This window comes from Asterias amurensis, chromosome 17 (genome assembly GCF_032118995.1).
Source record: "Asterias amurensis chromosome 17, ASM3211899v1".
Taxonomy (NCBI): Eukaryota; Metazoa; Echinodermata; class Asteroidea; order Forcipulatida; family Asteriidae; genus Asterias; species Asterias amurensis.
Window position 1 is genome coordinate 7,488,294 of NC_092664.1, and position 19,693 is coordinate 7,507,986.

The 19,693-nt window shown below is 37.6% G+C and overlaps 2 protein-coding genes across 4 annotated transcripts in view; one reads left to right on the forward strand and one right to left on the reverse strand.

Moving 5' to 3' along the window:
• Positions 1–9,148, reverse strand: part of LOC139949472 (transmembrane and coiled-coil domains protein 2-like) — an 80,650-nt gene extending 71,502 nt beyond the window's left edge. For both annotated transcript variants that reach the window (XM_071947824.1, XM_071947823.1), the window contains exon 1: positions 8,894–9,148. In XM_071947824.1, the coding sequence (XP_071803925.1) occupies positions 8,894–9,005 (112 nt within the window). In that variant the 5' untranslated portion in view covers positions 9,006–9,148. The remainder of the gene's footprint in view (positions 1–8,893) is intronic.
• Positions 1–17,304, forward strand: part of LOC139949473 (ras-related GTP-binding protein C-like) — a 53,964-nt gene extending 36,660 nt beyond the window's left edge. Inside the window, exons 1-9 of one of the 2 annotated variants that reach the window (XM_071947825.1) lie at positions 9,622–9,657; positions 10,814–10,965; positions 11,688–11,782; positions 12,170–12,303; positions 12,773–12,972; positions 13,387–13,501; positions 14,324–14,466; positions 15,532–15,677; positions 16,129–17,304. In XM_071947825.1, the coding sequence (XP_071803926.1) occupies positions 9,655–9,657; positions 10,814–10,965; positions 11,688–11,782; positions 12,170–12,303; positions 12,773–12,972; positions 13,387–13,501; positions 14,324–14,466; positions 15,532–15,677; positions 16,129–16,316 (1,176 nt within the window). In that variant the 5' untranslated portion in view covers positions 9,622–9,654 and the 3' untranslated portion in view covers positions 16,317–17,304. Of the gene's footprint in view, positions 1–9,621; positions 9,658–10,813; positions 10,966–11,687; positions 11,783–12,169; positions 12,304–12,772; positions 12,973–13,386; positions 13,502–14,323; positions 14,467–15,531; positions 15,678–16,128 lie in introns of those variants that run through there. The other variant, XM_071947826.1, reaches the window with a different exon arrangement.
• Positions 17,305–19,693: the final 2,389 nt, after the last annotated feature.

Below are 19,693 nucleotides of genomic sequence, written 5' to 3' on the forward strand. Positions count from 1 at the left end.
TTGTATCTTGTATCTTTCCCTCATTGTTTATGTTGTTGTTTCTCTTTATGCGCTTAAAGGCTTTTTGCATTAGGCGCTTTACAAATGTCTTATTATTATTATTACCATCAAGACAATATACCCTGTAGGGTACATTACTTTTGTTCCCCTGAGCTGTAATGCGTCTTCAGGGGTCGAAATTAAGTGTATTTTCATGGTAGTCAGCAGGGCTAGTAACCAATGATTTTTAGTAGCCCTGATGAGATTTTGGTAGCCCGAAAGACACATTATGTCTCGAGTCACGGCTTAAACTTTACAATACACCATAGCACAGTTCTTTGTTGTTTGTAATGATGATTTTTTGCATTGTTTTTCCACTAGCCCGTCGGGCTATCAAACTGGAAAAATCAGTAGCCCGGCTGTAAATCTGGTAGTCCCGGGCTAGCGGGCTAGTGGCAATTTCGACCCCTGGTCTTTGTAGCACATCACCTGGTTCTTGACCAATACAGTTCACAATCTGTTACTTGGATTCAACCAGGAGTATTGAGCCCTGTGTGCTGAACTTTACATCACAATTTACATTATGCACAAGTTTTAAATTGTCAAATTGTATCCTGCACACAAACCAAGTACTCCCCGAGATACCATGTCTTGCACTGTACAATATTTAAAAGCGAAATGGTGATAAATGGCAATTGTACTACCATAATACACCGTCGGAGGAAACAAGTAGCTGACTACATTTGTGCTGCACTGTCTGATTAAATTTAATTCCAGTGATGGCCCTACATTAATGTACACCCAATGCATCTTTTATTGCGTACATTGTGTGTACATAGCCTACATATACTACACAACAGTTGTTAGGTTTACCATGGTTTTACCCAGGACGCCAAGTATCATAATTTGATTATAAATCGATCATTTCCGTAGTAAACAAACATCGCCAACCTTCCCCACTGCATACATAAACAGTGTACACACCACCAGCTGCCGCTGGGTGTGGGAAGAATCAGGCCAATGAGCCGACAGGGACCATGGACTTACTGACTGCTCCACCAACTCAATTCAATTTAGTTTCAACATACAGAATATGTCAGGATGATATTGAAGTTTTTAATTTGGCTTTGCGGCAATGTGCACAGTGAGCTTATAAATAATATTAATAATAATAAAGACTAGTGCTGGGCGAATAGTGAAATTTTGTTATTCGGATACCGCTGGCCAACTATCCGAAATTAACCGGATATTCGAATAGTTTTTTTTCGCCGCTAGAGGGCGCTATAAAAAAAAAAAAAAAATATTAATTTTTTTTTTTTGTCGCTAGAGGGCGCTGTTCGTTTGTGAATGAGATCTTCTGGGCGGATTGATATTAGTTTATACAGTGTCACTCGGTTCATTCATAAAAATGACCGGATCTAATTTAAAGATGGCGATTTGCTTTTTCTTTTGATCGTGGATGACTCTACGTGAAGGAAAACTTTTGTAATCTTTGAACAAATTACGTCAGAAATGTCATTGTTTTGACTCTTCACGGAGGTGAGCATAGTTAAATACTTAATTTATGCTGTCTTAATAGAAGTTTCATTAGGATTCAGACAAAACATTCATGTCAGTTGTCGCCCGACGTCCGCGGATATTCGGATATTAAAGAATATCCGGTTACTTGGTTGTAATTACAGAACTATCCGGTTTATAAATAGCTATTCGCGCCCTATGCGGATATCCGGTTAAGAAAAAAAAGGCATTCGCGGTTACGGATAGGAAAACCTATTCGCCATTAACCGGATATTCGAATAATTCGCCCAGGCCTAATAAAGACGTAGACAAAGCGCCAAATGCAAAAGCCTCTTATGGCATTGATAATAACTGAGAGTTCTAATACATGTAATACAAACAAATGCTGGCTCAAAATGTTGGATGAGGAGATCATTCGAGTCAGTGATATATATGTAGCATGCTCCTTAAAGGCAGTGGACACTATTGGTAATTGTCAAAGACTAGCCTTCACAGTTGGTGTATCTCAACATAATGCATAAAATAACAAACCTGTGAAAATTTGAGCTCAATCGGTCATCGAACTTGCGAGACAATAGTGAAAGAAAAAAACACCCTTGTCGCACAAAGTTGTGTGCGTTTAGATGGTTGATTTTTAGATCTCAAGTTCTAAATTTGAGGTTTGAATAAATATCAAATTCATGGAAAATTACTTCTTTCTTTAAAACTATGGCACTTCAGAGGGAGCCGTTTCTCACAATGTTTTATACCATCAACCTCTCCCCATTACTTTCACCAAGAAAGGTTTTATGCTAACAATTATTTTGAGTAATTACCAATAGTGTCCACTGCCTTTAAAGGTGCTCTCTACCAAGGAAAGATGCTTCAAAAAAAACCCTAAGCATCAGGCCTGTTCAACACTTTAAATCAGTTGATTCAGTTTCGTAAGGAAGATTGCTGCAATTCTGCGTCACACGTTGCGTGAGAAAATGGTAACAGCTGGTATGTAAACACACATTACAAATTGCACAGTAGGCCTACTCTCCACAAGGGTGTATTTAAACAATTCATAACAGCAAGGAGTTGTATAACAACCCTGCTGTTCAACATCTGATAGGATACATGCATTCACCAACTGGGCAGTTCCATGGAAATGTAAACCTCAATGCCAAAATTTCAAAATGGCGCAATTGTGACAAATGAGGCATTATTTTGTAGCTAATTGTATGAATTGTAATAAAATATAATTTGTTACTAAAAATATTCAGCGGCTCAAGAGCTATTTTCAACTGAAAAAAATACTTTAAAAATAGTGAAATTGGCTCAAAAATAATGTTTTACCAAATTAATCAAAGTTTTTACCCTGGTTAAATACATGTAGTGTTTGTTTTGGTTTTGTAGTATGTACCTGTATGAAGTTTGCTCGTGCTTACTGATCCCTACAATACATTTTGTAAATCCTGTTTTATTTTTGAATCGACATACATTTTCCTAAACTTTTCAATTCACTATAATTTTCCAGAAATTAATTGTTTAGACTGTGCTGGACTGGACATAAAGCTTGCTCGACATTGTATCTGATGAAGTGGTTGTTTCTACAAAAACAATTTTTTTATTGATAAAGTGCGGAGATAGACTACATACAACAAGTAGCTTAATGAGAATATGTAGCTATAACTGTAGGCCTATTGGACTGGCCCTATTTAAGGTTTCCCCATCCCACTCTTGTTGCTATGGATCGACCAATCACAAAATGATGTTTGCTTGTAGGTAACAAACTACTCTAGTGGCTCGGGTCAGCTCATTCCTTCAGTTTTGTCTCAATTGTTCGAAAAAGTATATTAATTGTACATTCACCAAAATAATATTTGGATTAGGATGGAATCCCATGAAAGCACACAATAATTATGTTATTTTTATTCAATATAAACCACAAGGGAAACTGACTGGGTAAATTTTGAAATGATTTTTGGGGTTGAAAAAAGAATTGACTAGAGTGGGATTCGAACCAGTGACCTCCGAAACAACGTGCCGGCGCTCTACCAACTGAGCTATCTAGCCCTATATTGGCGGTGTTCCTATATAGGGCTAGATAGCTCAGTTGGTAGAGCGCCGGCACGTTAATCCAGAGGTCCTTGGTTCGAATCCCACTCTAGTCAATTCTTTGTTCAACCTCCCCCAAAAAATTTTTTATTCAGAAAACTTTATTGATCAACAATAAAATAACCAAAGCAATCCAATCATATTGATTATTTGTTTTGTATATCGCACAGCATAATATCAGTCAATCTGAAGATCTACAGCTACACGTAATCAGGCCACTACTGACTACGCTACATCGCACAGCATCAATAACTGAAATAGAAATATATTCCAACTCGACTGCCTAGAGGTATCAATCTCATTGAGGTCTGCTGTATGAGTTCACAGCCACCAGGTACATTACATAAAAGTAGCCCGTATTATTTCGTCAGATCGGACTAGGGATTTATCTCAGCTCAGACTCTAACACACTGGAGTTGACTGTAAATAATATCCAAACCTTTTCTCAGATTTCAGCCTTTAAAGTTGTTCATCCATATTTTAGTACAAAGCTGGTATGTTAGTATGAATCAAGGCCAGCTTCGATGAGCATCATTACTTTGTAATCACTTTTCCACTTATTGCATCCATCATTCTTTTTTTGTCTGCATCAATAGGCATCTTTGTCTGTATGCATACTGTGCATGATACCTACACGTATGTGAGCACATTTGCAGACCAGCAATGGTAGAAAACAGTGACCAGGTTCAAGTCCAGGGGCCAATTTCAAACGAAAATAGCTCGCTTATTTTACATATGTTACTGGCTAAAATTTCATGCCATTGCTTGTGACTGGTATTTAGCTGTTGTTCACTAATAGCATAACAATTGAGTGGAGTCTTGGCCGGTAATCTGATTTTACTAAGCAAGGATTTTTTTGCTTAAGCAAAAATTTGTGCTTAAGCAGCTCTATGAAATTGGGCCCGGCTCTCCATGTAATAGTTAATTTGTCTTTTTTTAAGGGAAGGTAGGCCTACACCTGGTAATCACTATTTAATTTAATGCCAATAACAACTTTCTTGGTTTAGAAGTACAGCAGCTTTCAATAGTATGTATTTAAAAGCACTTCGAAGTAATTTGGTTATCAAAAAAAATGTAAAATATAAATAAGTTTTTATGCCCCCAAATTTGAATCTGAGATCAACGTTTCTCAGATTGTAAATTTCTAATAAGGGATTACAATACATGTATTCTTCTTGTGTAGACATAGGCCTACTCTCCGGATTTGTTGGCAATATCTCTCGTTCAACCCAAAACTAATGTATTGTTAAGTTTCCCTTGTGGTTTATATTTTAATCAAGAACATCAAACCCATAAATTTTTAGCAAGCTTGTTTTCATCCTATTCTCAAAACACAATCAACACTCAGCAGACCATGCAGTTTCACGTTTGATGACTCAAATTACCCAAGGCAAGCTACAGTAGTAAAGAGCAAATAGAATTAATTAGCTCAATGTGATTGATTGTACAGCTCATTTTGTATGCAGCGAGAATTCAAGGCAAGAATTGTACTGTGCTAAATATTTTAAGGGAAAGTGAGGTGAGATGACATCATAAGATAAATTGCCTACACAATGTGTTATTAAAGACACTGGCCAGTCTTCTCACTTGGTGTATCTCAACAAATTGAACATGCACAAAATAACAAACCTGTGAAAATTTGAACTCAGTTGGTTGTCGAAGTTGCGAGATAATAATGGAAGAAAAAACACACTTGTCACACGAAGTTGTGTGCTTTCAGAACTCAGATGCTTGATTTCGGGACCTCAAAATCTAATTCTGAGGTCTTGAAATCAGAGTCAAATATTTTAATGGAAAATTACTTCTTTCTCGAAAACTGCGTTACTTCAGAGGGAGCCTTTTCTCACAATGTTTTATACTATCAACAGCTCTCCGTTGCTTGTTACCAAGTAAGTTTTTATGCTAACATTATTTTGAGTAATTACCAATAGTGTCCAGTGCCTTTAAACCTTAATATTAAACCTTCTTTCAATTCAATAATCAATGTTAAAAAATCCAGGTTTATTTTTGAAATTGTTTTGACTCACCCACCCACCCCTAGACTTGACTCAAGTCCCAATCCCGTGCCAGCGTCACAGAAAATAATTGTTTTCCGGGCCCCAACCTGTTCTGCTTTTTGACGATGGGGGCGCACTTGTCTTATGTGACTTGACTGCTGGCGCGTTGTGTTTCGGACCTCACACGATCAAGGGACTTGAGTCAAGTCTAACCCACCCCAAGTTTCGATTTTAAAATATTGATTGGCTTTATATTATAATCTATACTGTAAAGAACAAAGTAATGGCTAAAATGAACCAGGTGTTTTTTTAGATCAAAGGTCTCCAACATCAGTAGTTTTCAACAGTTCTTCCTGGACGATCTTGGCAGCCCACAACTGGGTATTTTGTCTTATTTTTCAGGGGTTTGATGTATCTTTGTCCAATGGTTTCCCCAAGTTTGGAGTTTTCCTCCCACATCTAAAAACTGAATTGTAAGTTTACTTTTGACCCACCCACCCTCAATTTTGATGATTTTTTTTTTTACATTTAAAACTCTGAAGGCCCCTTATACATTCATCAGATAGGCCTAGATGTTTCATGGTGAGAAAAATTCCCTTTAATATTTCACTTGAATTGCACTGAGTGGTTTAATTTGAGAAATGAGTCAAACAGTTATCTCTGTTGATCTCTGGTTGATCGTACAAGTCCAAAACCTCATGTTTGAAGAAACAGGGTTCAATTTTGGGGTGAAATCTACAACACCACAGGGCTTAGTACATTAGCTCAAAATTATTACCGAACCAGAATTCTTTTAGCAGGACAAGAATTGAAATGAGAAGAATAAAAACCTAATTTTTATATTTCTCACTCGAATCTATAACAGTTTACAACTTTGTAAACTGTTTTTATTTAAAAGAAGCACTTGTTGAAGATTTCTCTCATTTGTACTACACTTTGAATCATCAACAGAACTGAACGATATTACACAATAAGGATGTGTACAGTTCTGTTCTGAAGGTTTTTAATGCAAGTTTACTGGCCCAATGCTACATGTAGAATCACTGGCCTGTGGCCCAAACTTCGAGCCCCGGAACTGTGAAAACACATCGGGTGACAGGGAGGGTTTAACAGTTTTCTTGTGACTAGGCCTGGGCGAATTATTCGAATATCCGGTTAATGGCGAATAGGTTTTCCTATCCGTAACCGCGAATGCCTTTTTTTTCTTAACCGGATATCCGCATAAGGCGCGAATAGCTATTTATAAACCGGATAGTTCTGTAATTACAACCAAGTAACCGGATATTCTGTAATATCCGAATATCCGCGGACGTCGGGCAACAACTGATAGGAATGTTTTGTCTGAATCCTTATGAAACTTCTACTAAGACAGCATAAAACAGCATAAATTAAAGTATTTAACTATGCTCACCTCCGTGAAGAAGAGTCAAAACAATGACATTTCTGACGTAATTTGTTCAAAGATTACAAAAGTTTTCCTTCACGTAGAGTCAAACACGATCACAAGAAAAAGCAAGTCGCCATCTTTATAATTAGATCCGGTCATTTTCATGAATGAACCGAGTGACACTGACTAAAACTAATATCAATCCGCCCATAAGAGCTCATTCACAAACGAGCCGCCCCCTCTAACGGCAAAAAGAAAAAAATTATTTTTATTTTTTTAATAGCGCCCTCTAGCGGCGAAAAAACTATTTGAATATCCGGTTAATTTCGGATAGTTGGCCAGCTGAATCCGAATAACAAAAATTCACTATTCGCCCAGCACTACTTGTGACTCTGAATGAGTGATTGAGCTTAAAATTGCACAGGTTTGTTATTTTGAATGTTGAATGAAATTAAGTGCAGGTATTGGTATTTGAAAATTACAGTACCCATGTGATCCATGTGATTTCATCATCGTATTTTGAATGTTTTTGATGTATTTAAAAAAAAGAAATCTAAAATAATTTCAATTTATCCAAAATATATTCCAATTTGTTTTACATTTACATAAATATTTGCTACATTATTGTACTATCAGACGTGTTTCTATTTCTAATATAAAGTAATGTTTCATATATATACATGTGTATTGATGATCATGACCATCATGCTATACGAATATTCCCTGTTGTCGTTTTTGGCAGTTAAATCAGATAAAAATAAATTGTTATTTTATTTAGTGTTGGGTTAGTTTGTTTTGTGTATAAATCTTTACAATTTTAAAAGTGTTTTTATTAGAAATCACTTATAAATGAACGTGTAAAGAACGTGTAAATTAGATATCAAAGAGTCACTGCCTATACTAAAGACAGCAAAAAAAGTAACGCAGCTGTTGTAACAGCACCTATAATTTTAGAAATTGTTACTCGTATTCTAAAAATGAAAATACCAGGAGAAGGACAACTTAATTACGGTGATTTTGACACCTTGTTTGTAAAAATCGGATGAGTATTGTTGTTGCGGTATGTGCTTACAGGTGAAAAGTGCCCATTTCCATTGTTGCCGTAACCCCTATTGACATGATTGGTCTCTCCTCTGATTCAGCGTGAAGCTAATAGCGGGAATTTTGAAAAGCTGCTCTTGTCAATAGCTGCTCTTGTCTTTACATAGTGTAAGAATGTACCGGGGGGGGGGGATTCATGGGTTCCAAGGATCTTCTAAACATTTAGGGTAAGTTTCAGCCACAAAAGTTCAAAACCTTGTGAAAGTACTGAAACAAAAATATATTCACAGCACAAGACGACAAAGCATGCGCAAAAGCTCATCCCAACACAAATGTAAAACATTTTTTTAAAAACCTCCAGTTGGGCATTCAACAGAATTAAAACAAAAATTTTGGGGATCTCGGTGGTGCGCACATGACAAATTAACATGGACATGACTGACTTGTCTATGATAGTGTAGGACTGTAGGAATGTTCAAAGATAAAATTGTTACACAATGTGACATTGATATATTGATTGAAGAAACTGCCCAAGCAAGTACTTGTTACTATTTACTACTGTAATCAATACTTATAGTTACATACTATTACTAGTATTGGTAATGGTAGTCATCTATCATGTTTTAGAATCATGTCTATTCAAAATCAAATTCAAATCTAAAGATGTGATGAAAAACACTCACAGTGATTTATTGTATTTAGCATAATGACTATGCACCTATGAAACTGAAAGCACCGTATTGAGGTACGACTATGACCCCGAGACGACGTAAGCATACCATGAACATGATGAATACACACGAGTACTACAATCATGACAATCAAATTCATGTTACAGTTTACACACTCTCACTCAACTGTCACTGTGCTGTGTGCACAAAATACATACCAAGCGTTTTCCGACCTCCACTCTTTTTTTTCGAACTGGAAGACACCTGTACTTTGGTACTTTGGTCCGTCACGTCACTCAACCGTTTCCCAGCTGTTGGCTTATGAGCCATCTTTTCACTCCAAACAATCCTCCACTTGAAATTGCACAGATTCCTCGCAGCAACAAGAGCGATTTGGTGAAGATATTTGACACAATTGTGACCCCATTATTCTCAAAGCAATCGATTCTTCAAATCTGGTTTTAATGCGTCAACCTCTGACCCCGCCCTCAATAGCTAGTTAGCCGCACCATGTCTAGTCATGGACACATTATCCGTATCTTTTAAAGCTTTGTCTAGTTCGTGCATCAGACTAAAAAAATATAAACATAAACTTTACCTAGTTCACTGCAGCTATTATTTCGCACACCATAGCATCGCTACTTAGTCCATGCAACTAAACTAACGACTCGACTTGTTTTGAAATAAAAGTTGAATAAACTGAATATTCATTTTTAAAGTTCAATATGCATGAGGGTCAAACAACTTTTCTATCACAAACATTTATTTTTTACTGCTTGATATGTATCATTATTAAACAATTATTACATTAAATATAATTTATAAACCAAATTTTGCAAATTTATTATTTTAAATGTACCATTTTGAAAGAAAAAATAATGTTTGTATAAAATAAAACTTTATGAATAAGAAATATCTAGTAGCCGGCAATCACATGACACTAACATCATTTTTTGGACAGCAAGCATGCAAGTACAAAATGGTAAGATAATTGTCAAAAAATACCACTTGTATTTCCGTGTATTTTTGTCAGTTTGTACTCAATAATGAAGTGTATTTTAGTTAACATAATAGTGTATTTGCAACCAAATTGAAGGAATAGATTGTAGACAAACACACTTTCTGGCGACACGGATATTTTGTGAGGCAGTCATGTCATCCGTACGGACGTACCACCAATAGCACTACCAGCTGATTCGCCATTTCGGCACGTACAAACCATATAGAGGAAGGACATCAGTTTAACTGTCCTTCCTCTATGTACAAACAAAGTGTCATACTCATACTGTCAAGTGAATACACTTTGCAATGATGCGCATTTCAACATTTGCAGCCGGAATAGACACCAGTATTCTATTACCTTTGATTTTAGGACATTTATCGATTGGAGAATAACATGAAGTTAGTTTTACTTTCCACTTTCTTATTAAAACAAACTGTCTTCCTTCCTTCCTTCCTGTGAAGTGCAGCCTCGCATATGTGAGGATAAATGCACTGCGTGTTTGCGCATGCGTCCAAGAAAAATAAGCAGGACATGCTGTCGAGTGCGGAAATTTTTAGTGTAAACAAGTGCAAGTAAAAACTGTTGGATATGGACTGATTAAAATTTTGTTGATGAAAGTGTCTGAAAAAGTGAAACTGAAATTGTGCATTTAACCTGGCGTGATTCTTGACTTGAGTTTAGGTGAGCTTCATCCCATTATTATCGGATTAACTTTGTTAAGTTTTAAAACTAAGGCAGACCTATATTATCAAAAGACGGATAGTATTAAAATTTATTTTTAAAATATTTTTTAGGCATTTTAATTACATAGCAACAAATCTATGATGATAACAGAGGATGGAGTGTGTTAATGTGCGCAATCGCCTGCTCCAAGTTTTTTTTCAGGTGCAAGGAAGTCGATATCGTGTGGGAGTTTTTACTTTGTGTTAACATACATGTACATATTGAGAGTGGACGCCCTTTACAAAATTGCTGAATTTTTTAGTTTTTTTTTTATTTCCTACCCTTTTGGGTTGCCAGACATCTTGATTCTTGTTTATATGTGTTGAAAATGCATACTTTTTCAAAAGGTAAACAAGATCTGCTGGGCACTGATCAACACTCAGTTTTATAAGTTCCGATTTATATTTTTCAGTCTTTTGAAGACGACGAGTTCTCCGGCGCTTACAGCGCCCTGGTTGGTTCATTTCCTAAGGACTTTGGTTATGGACCAGATGATCATAATGCTGATGTGGGAGCTTCTGCATCAGATACCAAGCCAAGAATCTTGCTCATGGGACTAAGGAGGTATCGTAAAGCTGCTATCTCATCCAACTCCACACTAATGCTAAAATCGAAAACCAAGGAACCCGGATCTCAAACAAACATGTTAAAGGAACATTACAGAATTGGTTTTGCTAGCAAAACAGTTGCTGGCAGTGTAAGCACTTTATGTAATCCACCTTAAACATAAACTAACAAACCTGTAGTAATTTGAGATTGATCGGTCATCTGGGTCACGTGAAAATAGTAAAAAACGATTACACTTATTGCATTGCATCGATACCAAAATAAAAATGAATAAAACGCTCACTGAGCGATAAACGCCAAACGCACAGTTAGATTATTTATTTCTCATCAAATATGACATTTCAGGCAGAAATATTTCAAGGGATGTTTTCAGCTATCATCATCAATAGACAGTGTAAGTTTTATGTAAATCTGTGATCTTCACGATTTTGTTTTCTTACCAATTCTGTAACGTTCCTTTAAATTTCACTAACGTGCTATCTCTTTAGAACTCAACACTACAGGGTCTTTGCCTTGGTGCCCCTTCAAAGGTTCCTAATTACAAAATGAAAATGGCCTCTCAAAGCACCCAAAGATGAAATTCAAGGCTTAACATTAATGCTAAAAAAAAAAACAGTACCGGATCTCAGAAAAACAAGTCAAATTTTATGGTAATTAAGCTAAATGTTAAATAAATAATTAACTGATTGTCTTTTATGACATTTCTTTGTTTTCCCTAGGAGTGGCAAGTCATCAATACAGAAGGTTGTATTTCACAAGATGTCACCAAATGAAACGCTCTTCTTAGAGAGCACAAATAAAATAATCAAAGATGGTAAGATATCAATTCACTTTTTGAACCTTTTAAAAAGGTATTACACAGGATTCGTAGAGCTTACAAATAAGTCGCAGACAGTGTTAATGTTTTGGGTGACTGAAAAGAACTGTCCTGCTACTATGAGGGGGAAGGTGGGGGTAGAAAGCGCCGGGACTAGTATTTCCTGAAGTTAATCTACTTCACTGCTGTTAATGTGACTTATTATTGGCCTCATGGTTACTGTTGTCCTCAATAAATTAATGGATGTTTTCCTCAACTTTTATTTTCCTTCCTTGGGTTCTGTTTCAAATTGAGTCCTGTTCCTGACTACCTCTACATCTTTCAATCATTCACTTTTCATCATGCACTAATTTCATCTTTGTTTAAACATTTATTCCAATACAGATGTCAACAATAGCTCATTTGTGCAATTCCAAATTTGGGACTTTCCGGGTCAGATTGACTTCTTTGACCCAACATTTGACTCGGAGACAATATTCGGCGGATGCGGTGCCCTGGTCTTTGTAATTGATGCTCAGGTTTGTACAAATCTTCTTTACATTCGTGTCTTGCCATTACAACAGCCTATCTTTCTCATACAAACATTGGTTGAACATCTATGATGAACGTTCAAAGAATTTTGATTCAGTAACTAAATTCAGTCATTGTGAAATCGGCAGTTAGCTTGACCAGATTTGATCCCAAAACCTTGAAATTGCAAGTCCTGCAGTCTAACCACTGAAAAACGTCGGGTAGAAATTAAGAGTATTTTCAATTGGTCACCAAAAGTATTTAATTTTACAATGCCATCAGCACAGTTCTTTTTTGTGTGTGATATTGATTTTTGCATTATTTGTCATGGAAAAAATGAGTAGCCCAGCTGTAAATCTGGTGGTCACGGGCTAGCTGGCCTAGTGGCAATTTCGACACCTGCCACGTTGACCATATATATATGTTTTCTGTAGAAACTTCATTTGTCTCAATCCACTGTAACTCTTTCCCTCGTAGGATGATTACATGGATGCTCTTGCCAAGCTTCATATGACAGTCACCAGAGCGCATAAGGTCAACCCTAGCATCAAGTTTGAAGTCTTTATACATAAAGTAGACGGCTTATCAGACGATCATAAGATTGAGACTCAAAGAGACATCCATCAGAGAGCGAATGATGATCTTGCTGATGCTGGACTAGACTGCATACATCTCAGGTATTGAAGATAGTCCTTGAACTTTTAAACTTCAGTAAAGTAGCTCACTGGGCTAGTAAACCTGCTGAAGCATCCTGCTTGCTAGTCACTGAAAAAGTTATGGGCAAACCCTGAATGTATTGTCATAACTTTATCTTTCCCATTGGGAGTGATAAAACCAGTTAATTGGTCAAATGAAATAACATGCACTCGCTCAAAAATATTAAAAGGTTTTTGACAATCTACAGTCCACATTTACTTTTTTCTAACAGTTATGTGTTGCTCACAGGGCAAGATGAGAAGTGGTGTTTACTAGACCACAGTGATTTTTCAGACAATGTACACCCAGCTAGTTTCAATGGCTAGGCTGAAATGACAATAAATGCAAGATTTTAAAAAGATTAATCATGACATTTCTTTTCTTTGTGATATTAGTTTCTACCTGACGAGTATTTATGATCACTCCATCTTCGAAGCTTTCAGTAAAGTTGTCCAGAAACTCATTCCACAGCTGCCCACGCTGGAGAATCTCCTCAACATCTTAATATCGGTAAGATAATAAACAAAACTTCCACTTTACATGTTTTCTTGATGTGTAGGATTTGCAAACTTTGCATGTTGGGAGTAACTTGGGTTAAGTTAAACCTCATTTAATTTGCTCGCTGTGTTCTTTCATCTATCAGCATTCCCCTTAAAGCCCAATTCATACTTGCGAAAGCAGGTATGCGCTCATTTCCAATTGTGACGCAAAGAAAATCGCTTCTCTACCTCTCAATTCCTTGAAGTTGTGAACTGGGCTTCTGGAAGGTGAATACTCATTTTCATAAAGCATTATTACCATTGGAGATTAAGCAAACAGATGTTGCTTGACAATTTTCTGCTATGCAAAAATGAGCAGGATACCAGTCATGGATGGTACATGCTGATTTGACAAGTGACCTTTAATATTCAGGCCTCAATTTCATTGAACTGCTTAATCACAAAAGGAATGGTAATTACAAGACATGTCTGCTTATCAGAATAAGGTCACCATCCTTAAAACTACCTCACATGTTCCTTTGTGACTGGTATCCGGCTTATTTTTGCTTAGCAGAAATCTGATAAGCAGTACCTTTTGCTTAAACAGCTCTATGAATTTGTGTCTTGGTTTGTTTCTCTAAAATATTATCAGCGCCCTATAAAGAGTCAAACCAACAGCTTTTTTTGTTGTCATTTCTATTTTGCTAATATTTTCTTAGCAGAACTCTGTTTAGCAATACGTTCTGCATGAGCTGTTCAGTGAAATTGAGCCTTGGTTTGTTCCTATAAAATATGATCAGCGCCCTCATGAGTCCAACAGTTACAGTAAACATTTTGTGCTCTCTATTTTCAGAACTCTGGGATCGAGAAGGCGTTTCTGTTTGACGTTGTGAGTAAGATCTACATTGCTACAGACAGTTCCCCAGTTGATATGCAGTCATATGAGCTATGCTGTGATATGATTGATGTCGTCATTGATGTCTCATGTATATATGGGTAAGCAGATGTTTTCTTGTACCACTAAAAGCAAGTTCAAGTGTGCACCATGGTTAACTAAAGGTTGACTCTTTTGCACTCGATCCCAGGCTTGTCGACCATTGGTTGACTACTGTGTTCGACCATTTGGAACCAGCCTCAGGACTGTGGTTTCTTTCTTGGTCCAAATAGCCTGTTCCATGGCTAACATGTGTGAAGCAGAGATGGGAACCAGTGACACTATAACGAAAAGGTGGAAGGCAATGGAGTGTTGTTGTGGTGGTACTGATGGTTGAGTTGTTTGAGTGAGTGCGTCACTGTGCATGTACGCTGCTGGTCAGTGGTCAATCATGGGTCGACTAAAATGTGTGCACCCAAACTTGCTCTTAGTGCGACTGGTGGGGTTTTAGGCAGCCATTGGTGCAGCATTCACAATGAAGATAACTTATGATATTCCTATTGATATAACATCTATTAAATTGTTGCGGTACCTGCTGCTAAAATATAGGATTCAAAGTGCCTCTAGCCACTGGGCTAGCTCGGTGGTTTAGTGGTAAGACATCTGCTCTAGCAGTGCAAAGTAGTTGGCTGGAGGAAAATCACTGCTCACAAGTAATGGCACACTGTAGGTGTTTTAGTGCATTTAAAGGCAGTGGACACTATTGGTAATTACTCAAAATAATTATCATCATTAAACCTTTCTTGATTACGAGTAATGGGGAGAGGTTGATAGTATAAAACATTGTGAGAAACAGCTCCCTCTGAAGTGACGTAGTTTTTGAGAAAGAAGTAATTTTCCAGGAATTTGATTTGGAGACCTCAAGTTTAGAATTTGAGGTCTCAAAATCAAGCATCTGAAAGCACACAACTTCGTGTGACAAGGGTGTTTTTTTCACAGGTTTGTTATTTTATGCATATGTTGAGATCACCAACTGTGAAGACTAGTCTTTGACATTTACCAATAGTGTCCACTGTCTTTAAACAAATTTAAAACAAAAATGGGTAAGGAGCAATTCCAAACAGCAAATTGTTGAGAGATTTGAAGGCAATGTGCCCTTTTAATGATTTGATTTTCTCCAATGCTAGGTTACCAGACGATGGTGAAGTAGCTTACGACACTGACTCCAGCTCCATCATCAGACTCAACAATGCAACAATCTTATACCTCAAGGAAGTCAATAGATATCTAGCTCTCGTCTGCATCCTTAGAGAAGATAACTTTGATAGGCAAGGTGAGTCTTAAACCAAGAGTTAAGTGATTATTGTCTGTGACCAAGAATTAAGTGATGATGACCAAGTGGTTGGGTACACTGGATTCAAGTGTAGATTCAAGTCCCGTTCTTGACACTTAAAGGCACTGGACACGTTTGGTACTTGTCAAAGACCAGTATTCTCACTTAATGCATCCAAACATATATGCATAAAATAACAAACCTGTGATAGTTTTGGCTCAATTGGTCGTCAAATTTGCAAGAGAATAATGAAAGACAAAACACCCTTGTCGCGTTACTTTGCTTTCAGATGCATAACCAAAGGCTTCAGCTGAAGTATTTTATTATTTGAGTGAGAAGATACCTCTTTCTCAAAAACTATGCATCTGCACAGAGATTCTTTTTTTTCATGATTGTTAACAATCACCTCTCTGGAGTAAAGTCTTAACCAGGGTGTCTTCTTCTTCCACAGGTCTGATTGACTACAATTTCTTGTGCTTCAAGAAAGCAATAGAAGAGATCTTTGAGGTACGACAGAAGGCCCAGGGGCTAGGAGGCTCTGGTCCAAGCGGAGCGGCGGGAATGAAGGCGTTACGTTCACTCAGCAGCGATTCCACCGAGAGCCCTCACATGAACGGACTAGTGACGACAAAGTCATGATAGCTTTGAACTCGAGAAGTGTGAGCTACGCCACTAAACACTTATGAGTTGTGACAATGTGTTTGGATGAGTGATTTTTTCTTCGGTGATAATGATTCTGAGGAAATGAAGAGGCAATCCACCAATTACGTCTACTTTATACTTTTTTGAAAGGGTATCAAGTGAATGTCGTCTCGCGAACACTCTGTGCTCCGAAGAACATGTATATACAGGAATGCATCTTTGATTGAGATGCATTCATAGTGGAAACAAGTATTTTCCTCACAAGTTGAAGGTAAGATTTATAAGAAAAAATAGTTTTAATGTTGTGGATCGTCAAGACAGGACTTGTGGGTGAGCAGGCAGGAGGAGTTTTGATGCTGTGGCCAGGAGGAAAATGTTCAACATGATGGGCGGCAGACTGTGGCATTGTACAATGGTCATTCTACAAGTATAGAGAAATATATCACTGCTGCATCCAACGTGCAAGTTGATGATGCTGAATTGAAATATAGTTCCGCGAAAGCCTGTGCTAGTAACGCAGCCAGCAGACTTGATACATTTTGTTATAATGGAAAAACACAAGTTAAGGTATCTGCTCTAGAATGGGGTGGGGTTGTGGATTCGAACACCACCCTAGTAATGTGCCTGTGGAATTGTTAATTTGCAGTACTCGGAAGAGCACTTAGTACTTGTCGCACTTTGGTAGCTTACATCAAAAACATTACTTAGTGATGTTTGCAGAAAATAATGCTTGACAAATCGCTAAGCTGCAATTTAGAGGAGTAACAGTTTCAAGAAGATTTTGCTTATCAAGAGTTTTTCTGGCTAAAAAATTTGTCTCCCTTTATGTATTTGTTTTTTTAATTGAGCCATGAAAATGACTTGTGTAACACGGACCAACTTCGCAAAGCATGGCTTAAAGGAACACGTTGCCTTGGATCGGACGAGTTGGTCAAAACAAAAGCGTTTGTAACCGTTTTGTATATAATGCATATGGTTGGAAAGATGTTTTAAAAGTAGAATACAATGATCCACACAAGTTTGCCTCGAAATTGCGTGGTTTTCCTTCTACTGTGAGAACTAACACGGTCGGCCATTTATGGGAGTCAGAATTTTGACCCCCATAAATGGCCGACGTGTTAGTCGACGAGGTAAAAGGAAAACCACGCAATTTCGAGGCATGTTTGTGTGGATCATTGTATTCTACTTTTACAACATCTTTCTACCCATATGCATTTTATAAAAAACGGTTACAAACGCTTTTCAAAGACCAACTCGACCGATCCAAGGCAACGTGTTCCTTTAACTTCATGAAGCTGCTGAAACTGAAAATGCCTGAAACAATTCTGCCAAGCAACAATTAGCAGAAAACCAGCCACAGACGATTGTGCTATGGTCGTTTTGTTCTTGGCTGCATTTTGTGCTTATGTGGGGTTCACTCAGGGCCCAATTTCATAAAGATGGTAGGCAGAAAATTCTACCTAGCAAATTTCTTTGCTTACCAAGAAATTAGTGAGATACCAGTCTTAGCAATGCAAACTGGTATTAAGCTGGTAACCTATTTCAGCTAAGCAAGATTTGTCCGTTCATAGCACGTTTTTGTGCTTACAGGCTTTATAAAATTAGACCTTGGTGAGCACAGAAGCATATGTACATTTGTAGCACACACATCTTAATAATAATAATAATAATAAGACTTGTAGTGCGCACATATCCACCCTGCTGGGTGTTCAAGGCGCAGTAAAACCAAAAACAAAACAAAAACAAAACATAACACAAAGAAAAACAGACACAACAAAATTAGTCATTGAAAACCTGTGACATAAGATAAGTTTTGAGAAGAGACTTGAATTTTGCGGTACAAACACAAGATCGAAGATTAAGTGGTAGAGAGTTCCAGATGCGTGGCGCGGCTGAAGAAAAAGACCTGTCACTCCATGAGTGTCGAGACTTGGGTTCAATGAGGAGAAGCATGGAACTTGATCGAAGATTCCTTGATGGAGTGTAAACTTGAAGCAGTTCAGAAATATCGTGGGGAGCCTTGCCATTTAGAGCTTTGTGGACAATGAGCATCAGCTTGAAGATGATTCGTTGAGAGATAGGGAGCCAGTGTAGTTGTTTCAGAATGGGGGTCATAGAACAGGATTTTCTAGACAGTGTCACAATGCGGGCAGCAGTATTTTGGAGCCGTTGAAGTCGGGAAATCTGGTTGTTTGGAAGACTGTATAGAAGAGCATTGCCGTTGTCAAGACGAGAAGTAACAAATGCGTGAATGACCTTTTCAGTGGCACTTTTGTCCAAGTACTTGCGAATCTTACCTATATTCCTGATGTGATATGATGATAAACGAACAATATTGTTGATGTGTGGCTGAAGTGTCATCAATGAATCAAAAATAACCCCCAAGTTCCGAGCTTTCAGTGAGGGAGCTATCCGAGCATCACCGATGGAGATGTATGGCACTGAAACCTTAGTTAACTGTTGACGTGACCCAAATAAAAGGAACTCTGTCTTATCATCATTTAACTTCAGGAAGTTTTGTTGTGTCCAACGTCGAATCTCTTGGATGCATTTCTCAAGTCTTGTAATAGATGCATTGGCGTTTTCTTGAGAAGATTTAAACGTGATGTATAGCTGAGTGTCGTCTGCGTACACATGGTAATTCAGATTAAATTTGAGGATGATGTCACGAATCGGTAAAGTGTACAGCGTAAACCACTGCGGGCCGAGTACCGACCCCTGTGGCACAGAGTAGTTCAAAACAACAGGGTCGGATAGCACAGACAGATTACCAGTCAAAAACGATGTGCATTTTATGACATTGTGACTGGTGCTCCATAGTATTTCTTTACAACATTTTACATCAGTTATGGCAGTTTTTCTCAATCCAGAAAAATCTCAAGTCATAATGTACGTATTTGACAAGGTACATGTAGTATTTTTATACAGGCAGTGTACATGTATGTTTACATTGTTAAGAAGTGTAGATGACTTACAATGCGTAATAAGTGTTTCAATTTAAAAGTCTTGTAAGAACCTGCTCATATCGGGAATTTACAGAAAGCCAAACAAGAAGCATTAATATATCCTCAATATTCTTGCGCATCTACATTATGTTACCGGATTGAATCGATTTACCTTGCTGCGAGAAAAGCTTCTGCGAAATTCTGCTCTGACAAGTAATAATGCATCAAGCTAAATCAATCACAAGAACCATCTCTGCCCTCACAAGTACCCATTTAAATGTACCCTTGGGTAAAGTAGGAGCAAGTATAGTTAAGTGTCTTACTCAAGGGCAGGCGGGGATTCAAACCCACACTCTGCCCACTACATAGCTTGGCCATAACAAACCACACTTTACGCTTTCCACAACTGTAACTGCCAGGAGCTAGAAT